Raw genomic sequence first — 15,653 nt, forward strand, 5'->3', positions numbered from 1 at the left:
TCTGGGGTGGAGGGTGCTGAGTGATGGGAATCTGGGGTGGTGGTGGGGGGGATTCTGAGTGATGGGAATCTGGGGTGGGGGGTGCTGAGTAATGGGAATCTGGGGGGGGGGATTCTGAGTGATGGGAATCTGGGGTGGAGGGTGCTGAGTGATGAGAATCTGGGGTGGAGGGTGCTGAGTGATGAGAATCTGGGGTGGAGGGTGCTGAGTGATGGGAATCTGGGGTGGTGGTGGGGGGATTCTGATTGATGGGAATCTGGGGTGGGGGGTGCTGAGTAATGGGAATCTGGGGGGGGGGGGGGTGCTGAGTGATGGAAATCTGGGGTGGAGGGTGCTGAGTAATGGGAATCTGGGGGGGGGGGGCTGAGTGATGGGAATCTGGGGTGGAGGGTGCTGAGTGATGGGAATCTGGGGTGGTGGTGGGGGGATTCTGATTGATGGGAATCTGGGGTGGGGGGTGCTGAGTAATGGGAATCTGGGGGGGGGGGGGTGCTGAGTGATGGGAATCTGGGGTGGAGGGTGCTGAGTGATGGGAATCTGGGGTGGTGGTGGGGGGATTCTGATTGATGGGAATCTGGGGTGGGGGGTGCTGAGTAATGGGAATCTGGGGGGGGGGGGTGCTGAGTGATGGGAATCTGGGGTGGAGGGTGCTGAGTGATGGGAATCTGGGGTGGGGGGTGCCGAGTGATGGACTCTTCGGGGGGGATGTTATCACTATCAGGTGACTGTAGTTGTATCCAGAATAGCGGACACATGTGCAGTTAGCGATTTGTGCTCTAGATGTCGCTGTAGCTCTTCAGCCGTAGACCAGGAAGTAAAATGGATGTGTGCCCTGTCGGTGGTTGGCGCGCTGTGATGAGGTAAATGTTGGGAGCCGCACATTGGAAGCAGTAATGGAGGCGGCTGGAGAGTTGAAGTGGTAAGTGTGGGCATTTGTGGTTCCCGTGGCTGGAGCGGGGCTCATATTGGACCGGGTATAGTAAGGAATACAAAGCAGACAGGAGGACAAGTGTACACATGGATAGAGCTTTATTATGACGTGTGTCTGTACAGAGCTGTACTACACCTTCCAGCATGACCAGTAGAGGCGGTACAGAGCTCTATGTTTTCCTACACTCACCCTGTCACCATTTATACTAACCTGACCAGGCTGCCTTGCAGTACTGGAGCCCTGACCTTCCACTGACATGCAGAATGAGGGGGGAGGGGATGTGCAGACAGTGTCCCCTCAGCATCAAAGGGTCAGCTCCTGTGATGCTGATGGGTAAGTGTCCAGCAGCTGTAGGGAGGGGGGGGGCTGAAGTTGCTATTAAGACTTTTTCTAACAGGCTTCAGGGGGTACCAATGTAGCCTACAGCTTTGTACCATAAAATTGAACTTTTTTTTATTTACAAATACTGTAGCTGTTCTTGCCTATAACTGGCCCATACAGCAAGAGGCATTGGAAGGCAACACATAACAAAAAAGGACCAAGGAAAAAATCCAAGGAGAATTCCAGGTCCCTTTTCGCTGCTCCAGGCCCCTCCCTTCTGTCTTGCAATGAGGGGCACCCGAGCCAAGTCACAGCTTCGTGTGCCCATTCAGACACGGAGACCCACCCCCTCTCTTCTGATTGGCTAACTGACTTTGACAAACGCAGGAGCCAATGGCGCCGCTGCTGTGTCTCAGCCAGGAGCAGAGTCCTGGATAGCTTAGACACTGGAGGAGAGATGATGGGGCTCAGCTAAGTAATTGGAGGGGCTGCTGCATACAGTTTTTTAACCACTTCCCTACCGCGTCATTGTGAAATGACGGCGGCAGGAACCCCTCCTCGATCCAGGAGGACGTCATACGACGTCCTGGGCTTTGTGGGGGGATATCTGAATGATGCCTGCAGCTAGAGGCATCATTCAGATATCCTTCTCTTGTGCCGGCGATTCTGCACAACGTAAGAACGATCATAGCGGAGATTCTGCCGCTAGATCGTTCTTACAGGCGGCGGGAGGGGACAACCCCCCCTCCCGCCGCCATCCGGTGCTTCTCCGGGCTCTCCCGTGCCATCGGGGGCCCGGAGAACGAATCGTCCGGCGCTGGCAGGAAGCATAGAGATGACTGGTGACCAGATGGTCACCAGTCATCTCTATGACCGTCGGAGGACCCGGGCGCGATGTGATGACGTCACGCCCGGGTCCCCGTAAGTAAACAAAGCCGCAATTGCGGCTGCTAAGCAACAGCAAGCATGAGATCGGTGAATTTTTTTTCACCGATTTCATGCTTTCCAGCCTGGAGGAGAGATGTGGGGTCTTATTGACCCCGCATCTCTCCATAAAGAGGACCCGTCACACACATTCCTATTACAAGGGATGTTTACATTCATTGTAATAGGAATAAAAGTTATAATAAAAAAATAAGATAAAAAAAAAAGTGTAAAAAAAGAAATAAATATGTAAAAAAATAAATAAATAAAAAAATATTTTTTTTAACGCCCCTGTCCCTAGTAGCTCGCGCGCAGAAGCGAACGCACACGCAAGTCCCCCCGACATATGTAAACGCCGTTTAAACCACATATGTGAGGTATCGCCGCGTGCGTTAGAGTGCCAGCAACAATTCTAGCACTAGATCTCCTCTGTAAATCTAAACTGGTAACCTGTAAAAATTTTCAAAGCGTTGCCTATGGAGATTTTTAAGTACCAAAGTTTGACGCAATTCCATGTGTGTGCGCAATTTTAAAGCGTGACATGTTAGGTATCTATTTACTCGGTGTAACATCATATTTCATATTTTACAAAAAAATTGGGCTAACTTTACTGTTTTGTTATTTTTTAAATTCATGAAACAATTTTTTTCCAAAAAAAAGGCGTTTGAAAAATTATTGCGCAAATAGCGTGCAAGATAAAACGTTTCAATGACCATCGTTTTATTCCCTAGGGTGTCTGCTAAAAAAACATATATAATGTTTGGGGGTTCTGCGTAATTTTCTAGCAAAAAAATTATGATTTGTACATGTAGGAGAGAAGTGCCAGAATAGGCCTGGTATGGAAGTGTGTATAACTGCCCTGTATGGAAGAGGTTAATCATAAAGATAAAGAAGTTGTAAAGGCAGAATTTTTTTTTTTTTTTTTTTATAAAGTTAAACTCGCCTTGTTAACAGCCTGAAATGTATCCCTTTGATCTAAAAGAAAAGAACCAAATGATACAATGTTTGGGCTGGATTCACAAAGAGTTACGCCGGCGTATCAGTAGATACGCCGACCTAACTCGGAATCTGCGCCGTCGTATGTTTAAGTGTATTCTCAAACTGAGATACACTTAAACCTAGCTAAGATACGACGGCCTGCGCCGTCGTATCTTAGGGTGCAATTTTTCCGCTGGCCGCTAGGTGGCGCTTCCGTTGATTTCGGCGTAGAATATGTAAATGACTAGATACGACGATTCACGAACGTACGCTTGCCCGTCACAGTAAGGATACGCCGCGTAAAGATAAAGCTTCCCCCTAGGTGGCGTAGCCAATGTTAAGTATGGCTGTCGTTCCCGCGTCGAAATTTGAAAATTTTACGTCGTTTGCGTAAGTCGTCCGTGAATGGGGCTGGACGTAATTTACGTTCACGTCGAAACCGATACGTCCTTGCGGCGTACTTTGGAGCAATGCACACTGGGATATGTACACGGACGGCGCATGCGCCGTTCGTAAAAAACGTCAATCACGTCGGGTCACCAATCATTTACATAAAACACGCCCCCTCATTTGAATTAGGCGCGCTTACGCCGGCCCCATTAACGCTACGCCGCCGTAAGTTAGGAGGCAAGTGCTTTGTGAATACAGCACTTGCCTCTCTGACTTAAGGCGGCGTAGCGTAAATGCGCTACGCCAACGTAAAAATGCGTGAATCCAGCACAATGTTTCTCTTTATCTCTTAGTGCTGAGCAATGTTGCTTTTTGTTTTTTTCTTGACAGCTCTGTTTCTATAGAATCGTGGAAATGCTGGATTGAAGAGGAAGTAAACGCTTATGGATTTTACTTCCTTTTTTTTCCCCCCCTGCAAAGTAAGAGCATAATGGGCTAGTATGCATCGCATACTTGCCCATTATGTGGCACCTGCCTGCTAGTGGCTGCATCGATCTTCGCCCCTCTTCCTTCTGGGGCCACAGACACTGACTTTGTGACTGGCCGGAGTCGTGTGACGTCAATCGCACGCAGGTGCCATCAGTCACGATTCTTGCTAGTGAAGAAATGGCACGGAGGGCTGTTTCTTCACCGCACATGCGCTGATTACATCATTGACGCACTACAAGGTAAATATCTCCTAAACGGCGCACGTTTAGGAGATCATTACAGTAAGTATAGGTAAGACTATAATAAGGCTTACCCATAGGTACAAGTGGCACAGATAGGTTAACAACCACTTTAAGATCTTGAGGGGGGTTGAATCGAAAATTGAGATAAAAAAAATATATATACTTTTTTTTTACGATTATTTGTGCAGCTTTACTGCAGGGAAATATATATTTTTTTGGGGGTGAATTTTGGATATTTACTGTCCAAGGAGTTGGAACAGAGTGCCTACCTGACGCACCCCCACCTAAAGCTGAATATCCCTCCTTTGAGGGACTCTGCCTCACCCTTTGGGATGAAGATCTCTACATTTCCCAATGGCTGTGGTATGTTTTGTTAACGTGAACCTTTCCTGAGAGGGGCTTGGAGGTTGCCATTGCTTTTCCTCTTTCTGCAAATGTTAGCTTCCAGGCTATAATGTTTACACTTTTTTATTTTTTTTATCATTTTGTGTTCGTTACATGGAACAAGCATGCAAATAATGATGTCTGTCTTTACAGATATGCGTGTTTGTTTCAGATCAAGGCCACTAGCATTGTCAGAATGGAATTGATCATGACAATCCCCAGGTTTAGAGAATAATGCCGCGTACACACGGTAATTTTTCGGCATTTAAAATCATCGTGTGTGGGCCTCACATCGTTTTTCGTGTGTGGGCTAAAACAACGTTTTAAACCCGCGCATGCCCAGAAGCGAGTTATGTGAAGGGAGCGCTCGTTCAGGTAAAACTACCATTCATAATGGAGTAAGCACATTCATCACGCTGTAACAGCCAGAAAAGCGCGATTCGTCTTTTACTAACAAGGAATCAGCTAAAGCAGCCCAAAGGCGAATGGAACTTCCCCTTCAGAGTGCCGTCGTACGTGTTGTACGTCACTGCGCTTTGTTCATAATTTTTTAAAAACGATGGTGTGTGTGGGCAACATGGTTTTTAATGATGAAGTTGGAAAAACGTTGTTTTTTTTTTTTTCATGCCGAAAAATGACCGCGTGTACGCCGCATCAGTTCACTTTTTAGAAAAAATAATAAATGCTCTCCCTTTTCTCCTCCTTTTTTTTTTTTTTTTTTTTTTACTTTTCTCCTTTTTTTTTTTCTCCTTTTTTTCTTTCTCCTCTTTGGGAACATGTAACACGTTCCCAAAGGTGAACTTATCCTTTAAAGTTTGCTTTAATTTAGAGCGAGCCCTGTGACGCCACGGGCCGCAGAGTGGACTCCTGCAAGTGGGAAAGGATACCTGTCGGGTATCCTGTCCCCCCTCTCCCCCGAAAGGTGCCAAATGTGGCACCGGAGGGGGGGAGGAATCAGATGAGCAGAAGGTGGAACTCCGCTTTAAAGGGGTTGTTAAGGTTCGTGTTTTTTCACCTTAAAGTGGAGTTCCACCCATAAATATAACATTACATCAGTAGTTTTAAAAAAATGTCATTAGTCCTTTACGATTTTTTTTTTTTATTTAATTTTTTTTAGATGCCTTCAAAGTGTTGTTGCTAGGCAGAATAGTTAATCCTTCCACTTCCTGCACCTAGGTGCTTAATGCTTCCTAACCTACACCGCACAGACTCCTGGGAATGTAGTGGGTGTAACTGAGCATGTGCAAGGCTAAAATCCAGGAAGTCATACAGTCTGGTTTCATGATGCCCACACTTAAGATGGCCCCAGTCAATTTATATTTTATAAAGTGTCTAAATGCTGTAACAACCTAACAAAACGGACCTTAGTTTACAGACTAACTTTACTAGAATACATTAAGCTTGTGTATTACAGGGGTATTTATATTTATAAAGTGAAATTGTGGCTGGAACTCCGCTTTAATAAATCCTTCGCTTTAGCCTAGGTTCACACTGCTGCGAATTCAAAATCGCGGTAAAATGCGCGATTTTACCGCGATTTCGCGGCCGCGATTTTGCCGCGATTTCGGCCGCAATTTAATGTAAATCACAGCCCGAAATCGCAAAAAGTAGTACAGGAACTACTTTTTGAAATCGCAGATGCGGCGTCGCACTGATTAGGACAGTGCCATTGCCGACAATTGCTGCCGATTTGAGATGCGATTTGACATGTCAAATCGCATCTCAAATCGTTCCAAATCGTACCCAGTGTGAACCAGGGCTAAAGGTGAAAAAACATTTTGCTGTCACGAGCCCCCCGTTTTACTTACCTGAGCCCGTTCGCCTGCTCTGTGCGTCCCCTTCTCCATGAAGTCTCGGTGTTCATTGGATAGATTGATAGCAGCGCGGCCATATACTCCCGCTGCTGTCAATCAAATCCAATGACGTGGCCGCCAGGGGGCGGGACCGAGTCATACACTCGGCGTCTATTGACGCCAACTGTATCACACGGGAGCGCGCCCAAAAGCTAACCCACTCGGGAGAGAGATTCCCAGCTATTGCGGGGAGAAGCCGAGAAAATGGCCAAGGAAATAAACTTTTGCAACACCTTTAAGGCATTTTTATGTATTGTTAAAGATGAAAATCCAGTCAAAGGCAAAACTTGACACTGACGCACATCTGGTGGAATATTAGGCCAGCCAGCAACAACACTCACGTACTCCTATTCACATTTTCTGACTTCAGTCTACACCACAGTATATCAGTTTGAAATGTTTTCTTTCTCTTTTTACAGGGATATTGAACCTTTCAATGGTAGAAATACTTTTTTCACCCGAGAGTCTTACGAAAAATTTTCCCTGGGTCCCACTGCTTCAGAACTTTTACTTCTTTGTAACAAGTAACGTATTTTATTTTTTTCTTGTCACTTCATGTTCTTTAAACTATTTTATATGTTTAGCTAATCACTATATTTGTTTTTATGTATGGTTTATGTCTCAGCCATCAGATCTTTGGTGCATACAGTGGTTACATCCATCTCTCCAGCCTTACACACTTTAACATATAAAGACTGTGTATGTGGTGTAAAGTGCTATTATAGTATATTAACTTTATAATTCAATACAACTACAATAAACCTAATCAACAAACATTGAGATCCTCTTGGTTATTGTGGATTTTGTTTTTGGTGTGTGGTGTTTATTTTTTTATTTGTTTTTCTTCTTTTTTTCTTTTGTATAACTGTTTATTTAAAAACAAGTTTTAACGTTTTGCCAAAGAAAACATGAGGAAAGGGCAAGCAGAGAACATTCCATAGGTACCATTATGTATATTATCTGTTTTAACCACTTAACAACCAGGCCAATTCTGACATTTCTCTCCTACATGTAAAAATCATAATTTAATAATAATAGATTACATAGAACCCCCAAACATTATATATGTTTTTTTTTTTAAGTGGAGACCCTAGAGAATACAATGGCGGTCATTGCAACTTTTTATCTCGTACTGTATTTGTGCAGCAATTTTTCAAACGCGTTTTCATGCTTTGAAAAAAAACAGTAAAGTTAGCCCAATTTCTTTGCATAATGTGAAATATGAAGTTATACCGAGTAAATAGATACCTAATAATAAGTCACCCTTCAAAATTGCACACGCTCGTGGAATGGCGCCAAACTTCGGTACTTATAAATTCCCATAGGCGGCGCTTTAAATTGTTTTACTGGTTACATGTTGTGAGATACAGAGGAGGTCTAGGGATAGAAGTATTGCTCTCGCTCAATGTTCGCTGCAACACCTCACATGTGTGGTTTGAACACCGTTTTCATATGTGGGCGGGAATTACGTATGCGTTCGCTTCTGCGTGTGAGCACACGGAGACAGGGGCACTTTAAAAATGTTATTGTTACTAAAAAATAAAGAAAAAATATTTTGACACTTTAACCACTACCCGACGGACTTTTTACGGCCGCAGGGTGGTTCTACTCTACTGACTGGCCGTGTTTTTACGGTCTGCGCGCGCAGTCGCTGACGCGTGCGTGCCCGCCGCATCGCTGAGATGCCGATGCGTGTGCCTGGCGGCCGTGATGTCCGCCAGGCACTCGGCGGCTACAGGGACAAGACGTGGAGCTCTGTGTGTAAACACAGAGATCCATGTCCTGTCAGGGGAGAGAGGAGACCGATCTGTGTCCCTTGTACATGGGGACACAGCATCGGTCACCTCCCCCAGACACCCCCCTCCACACACAGTTAGAACACAATTCAGGGTACACATTTAACCCCTTCCTCACCCCCTAGTGTTAACCCCTTCAATGCCAGTCACATTTATACAGTAATTAGTGCATATTTATAGCACTGATCGCTGTATAAATGTGAATGGCGCCAAAAATGTGTCAAAAGTGTCTGATGTCTCCGCCATAATGTCGCAGTCACGAAAAAAATGCTGATCGCCGCCATTAGTAGTAAAAAAAAATAAATAAAAAATAATAATTCTGTCCCCTATTTTGTAAGCGCATTAACTTTTGCGCAAACCAGAAGCTTCTTGCGATTTTTTTTTTTTTTTTTTTTTACCAAAAATATGTCGAAGAATACGTATCGCATAGACTGAGAAGAAAAAAGTTTTTTTTTAAAAATGGGGCTATTTATTACAGCAACAAGTAAAAAATATTGTTTTTTTTTTCAAAATTGTCGCTCTATTTTTGTTTATAACGCAAAAAATAAAAACCGCAAAGGCGATCAAATACCACCAAAAGAAAGCTCTATTTGTGGGGAAAAAAGGACGTCAATTTTGTTTGGGAGCCACGTCGCACGACCGCGCAATTGTCAGTTAAAGTGACGCATTGCCACAAGCTGAAATTTCACCTGGTCAGGAAGGGGTATATGTGCCCCGGGCGTGACGTCATAACATCGCGCCCGGCCTCCGATCATAGAGACTCTGGCGACCATCTGGTCTGCCGGAAATCTCTATGATCACCATCTCACCGATCGCACAGGTGAGTCGGTAGAAGCACCGGAGAGTGGCTGGAGGGGGGACGTCCCCTCTCGCCGCCCGTGAGAATGATTAAGCGGCGGAACAGCCGCTATGACGGGGCTCGACGAAATCCGGGCGCCAGGTCGCAATTGTGACTAGAATTAACGACCTGGCGCCTTTACGTAACATTATCTTTCACAATATTTAAAAAAAATTGGGCTAACTTTACTGTTTTTTATAAAAAAAAAAAAAAAAAAAGTGTATTTTATTTATTTATTTTTTTCAAAAGACCGCTGCGCAAATACGGTATGACATAAAGTATTGCAATGACCGGTATTTTATTCTCTAGGGTGTTAAAAATAAAATGCATAATGTTTGGGGTTCTAAGTAATTTTCTAGCAAAAATTTTTTTTTACAAATCTCAAAACCGATTCAATCATACAGTTTTCTGTGTACATTTTCAAAACAATGGGATAAAGGAATATTCCTGAACTTTTCTCATGGGTACTGTGTGAATGTATCAATGCTTTCAGAGATTTAATTATTCTAATGAGTTTACAAAAAATTGTAATATTGCAGAATATATAGCCTCATGCTACATAACTAGGCTCTATTTCATGCTGAATAAACTAAGTTCTTAATCTATCTTAAATAGAAAACTATCTTTTTCAAAGTCTTTTTATTTCGTTTCATAACCACTTGAGACCCGCGCTGTAGACGAAAGACGTCCAGAGCGCGGCTCTCAAGTGCCGGGTGGACGTCCTGTTGTTTACATTCCCCGTGCGCGCCGCTGGGGGCGCGCAGCCGGGAAACATTTTGTCCGGCGCATCGCTGGGAAGCCGATGCGCATGCCTGCCAGCCCCGATGTCCGCCAGGTACCCGCGATCGGCAGTGACAGCAGGGACGTGGAGCTCTGTGTGTAAACACAGAGCTCTACGTCCTGTCAGGGAGAGAGGAGACCGATCTGTGTCTTTTGTACATAGGGACACAGCATCGGTCACCTCCCCCAGTCAGTCCCCTCCCCCCACACAGTTAGAACACACCCAGGGAATACATTTAACCCCTTCCTCACCCCCTAGTGTTAACCCCTTCCCTGCCAGTCACAATTATACAGTAATTAGTGCATTTTTATAGCACTGATCGCTGTATAAATTTGAATGGTCCCAAATTTGTGTCAAAAGTGTCCGATATGTCCGTCGCAATATCGCAGGCCTGACAAAAAAAAAACACAGATCGCCGCTATTGCTAGTAAAAAGTCATAAATCTATCCCCTATTTTGTAGGCGCTATAACTTTTGCGCAAACCAATCAATATACGCTTATTGCGATTTATTTTTATTTATTTAAAAAAAAAACACAAAAAAATGTCAATTTGTAAATAGCGCAAAAAATAAAAACGGCAGAGGTGACAAATACCACCAAAAGAAAGCTCTATTTGTGGGGGGAAAAAAAGGATTAAAAATATAATTTGGGTACAGTGTTGTATGACCGCGCAATTGTCATTCAAAATGCGTCAGGACTGAAAGCTGAAAATTGGTCTGGGCACGAAGGGGGTTTAAGTGCCCAGTAATGAAGTGGTTAAGCAAGCAAACAAACAAAACACAACAACACATTGAATCTGGAATATATTAGTATAACACGATCCCATCACATTGCATAGCAAAAAAGGGGGGAAAAAAAAGACAAAGATTTATAATGATTACCAAAGAGAATATTTTATATTTTTCTAGGCCATCCCATGTATCCATTTAGATGTCAAGCCTCACTGCATATAGTACGGGAACAGAAGGAAGCAAATATTAGTCTTCTGTATCACCAATAGCCCCAGGTATCCCCCACCTATAGGAAACACCCATGCTATGAATCATTACCTCCCATCTATATTAGATGCTGTGTACGATTTTCCCAACCACTTTGCCCAGACTTTATCGTACTTACTAGGGCAACCCCTATTCCTATAGGTGTCTCTATACAATTGAAGATTATTATTTATCAATTGTTTCCAATATAAAAGCGTAGGAGGACAGGGTTTCTTCCAATATAATGCAATGGCTTTTCTTGCATAGAATAATGTAAATATTCGCTCAGTCACTAATGGGGTAATAGCCTCTACCAAACCCAGCAGACAGACATTGAAACCAGTAAAGGAGCAGAGGTGATAATTTTTGTATGGAGGTGGTGGATTTATTAAACTAACTATACATGGGAAAGATGTGTGTGAAATCCCCCCGAGATGCTCCACACCTCCAGCACTTAGAAGAGCAACCAGGATTTATCTTTTAAAGTCTATAGGGTGTAATATATCCTCTGGGTACCAATTTAAATTGAATCATATGGTCCCTCAAGGAGATCTCAGAGGGAAATCCCACACACAACACCAATACTCTGTACCCAGATCTGGTATATCGCTCATCCACCTAGCTCGGAGACCCTCTAGTGGCAAAATAGAAATTTAAAACAAGATGAGAGTACAGTCTCGAGGTATGCTTATCCAGACACTGAGACCTAAGTACTAATTCCAAAGTGGATTGTATCATCATTAAACTATCCTGTGGAATAGTTTAATTCCTGTGCATGAAAAGTGTGTAAAAGCTCGTAGTATCTAAATAGATTAAAACTAGGTAGATTAAAAGTTGAGGTAAGTATAGAGAAAGGTAGATAGTTTCTGATCAGTAACCACTTGAGCAAGTAATTTAATATTATATTTAGTCCATGCAATGGTCTCTGGTGTTTTAAAAAATTAAAAAAAAAAATTAAAAAAAAAAATTAAAATATATATATATATATATATATATATATATATATATATATATATATATATATATATATATATATATATATATATATATATATATATATATATATATATATATATATATATATATATATATATATATATATATATTCTCAATATTTTTTTTTTTTTTTTTACTCCACGTCATTTTATTAAAATTTTGATAAAAATAAAAAAAATAGATTTTTATATTCTATTGGTTTTTATATGCACTGTAACATAGCAACTGTCTGGTAGACCTAGCGATGATGAAACGTAAATTGACATGGATAATGGTCAATAAAAATGTTGCTCAGCGTTTTGAAAGATACGGTTTTGAGGTTTGAGAGGGTTAGGCACAATGCATCCAATGCTTCAGTCTCTTGCTTCATGACGGTGTGGTGGCGGCCGGGAAGGCCCTTGAATGGACTCCTGACTGTTCTATTTTCTTTTTTCTCCTCCTCCTTCCTCATGTTGGGTGAGGACAAGGTATCCCTCCATCTATCACAGTTTGTGACCTTGAGTACATCTCCTGTTAATATTGAGCATTTGCTGTGGAACAGTGAGTTACTTTCATGTAGTATTAGTGTGTCCCACTAGTGGGCGCAGTATACAATCAGGATGTCTTGCTGTTTTCAACTGACCTTTATTTTTTTAAAAATAAAATTAGAAAAAGTGCAGCGCAAAACTCAAATATATAAATGATACTGGTATACTCAAACACCAATACCATAAGTGTGAATATGAATATGCAGAAAAAATGGGAAAAAAAAAAATATTAAAAATTAAATACAATTCAAACAAACAGTCCAAAAGTCCATAAGTGTCAGAAGATGAGTGAATTAAACGAAAATAAATCTCCACCACGTGACAATCCACCAAAATTTTGAAGTGATCCCTCCACCGTTGTAGATGGCTACTCTCACCTTCATATATGGACCACTGAGTTAACAGATGGTCAATAAAGCAAATCAAATAGGCAGGTCATGAACAGGAACCAGGCTGATGTATTAGATCCTCATAAGACAACCAAACCGCAAAGGACAGGTGCATGTAAAGAGATAATCACAGACTAAGTGCTCACTGTTGCAATGTGTGGATTTATTCTTTAAAAGAAGCAAAAGTCAGGCTACTCACATTTGGCCAGACAAAAAACGGCATGAAGTAACAATCTTTAGGAATGAACAGCAGATGAGCGACGTGATGTTTCAGGCTCCTAAACCACAGCGGTACTTAAAGATTGTTACTTCATGCCGTTTTTTGTCTGGCCAAATGTGAGTAGCCTGACTTTTGCTTCTTTTAACCACTTACCCCCCGGACCATATTGCTGCCCAAAGACCAGAGTACTTTTTGCGATTCGGGACTGCGTCGCTTTAACAGACAATTGCGCGGTCGTGCGACGTGGCTCCCAAACAAAATTGGCGTCCTTTTTTTCCCACAAATAGAGCTTTCTTTTGGTGGTATTTGATCACCTCTGCGTTTTTTATTTTTTGCGCTATAAACAAAAATAGAATGACAATTTTGAAAAAAATGAATATTTTTTACTTTTTGCTGTAATAAATATCCCCCAAAAATATATAAAAAAACATTTTTTTTCCTCAGTTTAGGCCGATACGTATTCTTCTACATATTTTTCGTAAAAAAAAATCGCAATAAGCGTTTATTGATTGGTTTGCGCAAAAGTTATAGCGTTTACAAAATAGGGGGTATTTTTATGGCATTTTTATTAATATTTTTTTTACTAGTAATGGCGGCGATCAGCGATTTTTTTTTTTTTCGGTATTGCGACATTATGGCGGACACTTCGGACATTTTTGACACATTTTTGGGACCATTGGCATTTTTATAGCGATCAGTGCTATAAAAATGCATTAGATTACTATAAAAATGCCACTGGCAGTGAAGGGGTTAACACTAGGGGGCGGGGAAGGTGTAAGTATGCCTGGGTGTGTTCTTACTGTGGGGGGGGGGGGGGTGGCCTCACTAGGGGAAACACTGATCTTCTGTTCATACATTGTATGAACAGAAAATCAGCATTTCCCCTGCTGACAGGAACGAGAGCTGTGTGTTTACACACACAGCTCCCGTTCCCCGCTCTGTACCGAGCGATCGCGTGTGCCCGGCGGCGATCGCGCCCGCCGGGCACACGCACGGGAGTCGGGGGCGAGCGGGGGGCGCGCGCCGCCGGAGCCGCCGGAGCCCCTAGTGGCGGCTAATAGGCAGGACGTCATATTACATGCTCTCGCCTAGGAGAGCCACCTTGTGGACGTATTTCGACGGTGCGGCGACGGCAAGTGGTTAAAGAATAAATCCACACATTGCAACAGTGAGCAATTAGTCTGTGATTATCTCTTTACATGCACCTGTCCTTTGCGGTTTGGTTGTCTTATGAGGATCTAATACATCAGCCTGGTTCCTGTTCATGACCTGCCTATTTGATTTTCTTTATTGACCATCTGTTAACTCGGTGGTCCATATATGAAGGTGAGAGTAGCCATCTACAACGGTGGAGGGATCACTTCAAAATTTTGGTGGATTGTCACGTGGTGGAGATTTATTTTCGTTTAATTCACTCATCTTCTGACACTTATGGACTTTTGGACTGTTTGTTTGAATTGTATTTAATTTTTAATATTTTTTTTTTTTTTTTTTTCTGCATATTCATATTCACACTTATGGTATTGGTGTTTGAGTATACCAGTATCATTTATATATTTGAGTTTTGCGCTGCACTTTTTCTATTTTATTTTTTACTTGCTTAGGATTTTTGCGAATTTCCCTTAGTGTTCAGCTGGCATTACCAGTGATCTGAACCCTGGGGGTCTGTATCACATAAATACACTTTTAATATCATCATTTTTTGATCTATATATTTGCGCTGATTGCACCCTGTTTTTTTTTATATATTTTTGACCTTTATTTTTTGTTTACAATTTTGATACTCATGTCACTCGTCATCGTCCTCGTCGTAGCTTTGCAGTGAGGCTTTCAATGTTTTTGCAATATAGTTTTTTTGCGATGCGGCACTGTCGCTTTAACTGACAACTGCGTGGTTGTTCGACGCTGTACCCAAACTAAATTGACGTCCCTTCTTCATTATGCCGACCTAGTGCGTCTGGTGGCGGATGTTCCTTGGTGACTACCACTACGAGAGGACCTTCTGTGGAAAGGTCCCATTCTTCATCCTGCTTTACAGTCACTGGCTTTAACGGCGTGGCTATTAAAAGCATGGTGTTGAGGGACCGGGGTCTGGCGGATGCGGTTATTTCTACCATGCTGAGTGCTCGAAAGTCTTCCTCTAGGAAGATTTATCATCGTACTTGTAAGGCTTACATCTCTGTGTGAGGAGCTGAAGTGGCATCCGCGTACATACTCGATTTCCAGGATCCTGCTGTTTTTACAGCGGGGAGTGGACCAGAAGCTTGCCTTAAGTACTATTAAGAGGCATATTTCAGCTTTTGGCTATCTTTTTTCAACTGCCCTTGGCGACTCACTCACTGGTGAGTATGTTTGTACATGGGGTTCGACATATGGCCCCTCCGGTGTGACCCTCAACTGCCTCCGTGGGACTTAAATCTGGTCCTCTCGGTACTTCAGAAACCGCCGTTTGAAAACATTAGGTAGATCCCCCCTATTGACACTCTCTCAAAGTTGCCTTTTTAGTGGTTAATTACGTCAGACGGGTTTCTGAGCTGGCGGCCTTGTCTTGAAAGGCTCCTTATCTGATCCTCCACAAGGATAAGGCGGTGCTACGCCCGCAGCCTTCGTTTCTCCC

General features: G+C 42.8%; 1 protein-coding gene across 1 annotated transcript in view; it reads left to right on the forward strand.

Annotated features, from left to right (window-relative positions):
- The first annotated feature begins 793 nt into the window (after positions 1-793).
- The window catches only part of ICE2 (interactor of little elongation complex ELL subunit 2), a 123,295-nt gene continuing 108,435 nt past the window's right edge, over positions 794-15,653 (forward strand). Inside the window, exons 1-2 of the mRNA XM_040342974.1 lie at positions 794-919; positions 6,932-7,036. Coding sequence (XP_040198908.1) covers positions 894-919; positions 6,932-7,036 — 131 coding nt within the window. The 5' untranslated portion in view covers positions 794-893. The remainder of the gene's footprint in view (positions 920-6,931; positions 7,037-15,653) is intronic.

The sequence above is a fragment of the Rana temporaria genome, chromosome 3, assembly GCF_905171775.1.
Source record: "Rana temporaria chromosome 3, aRanTem1.1, whole genome shotgun sequence".
Lineage (NCBI taxonomy): Eukaryota > Metazoa > Chordata > Amphibia > Anura > Ranidae > Rana > Rana temporaria.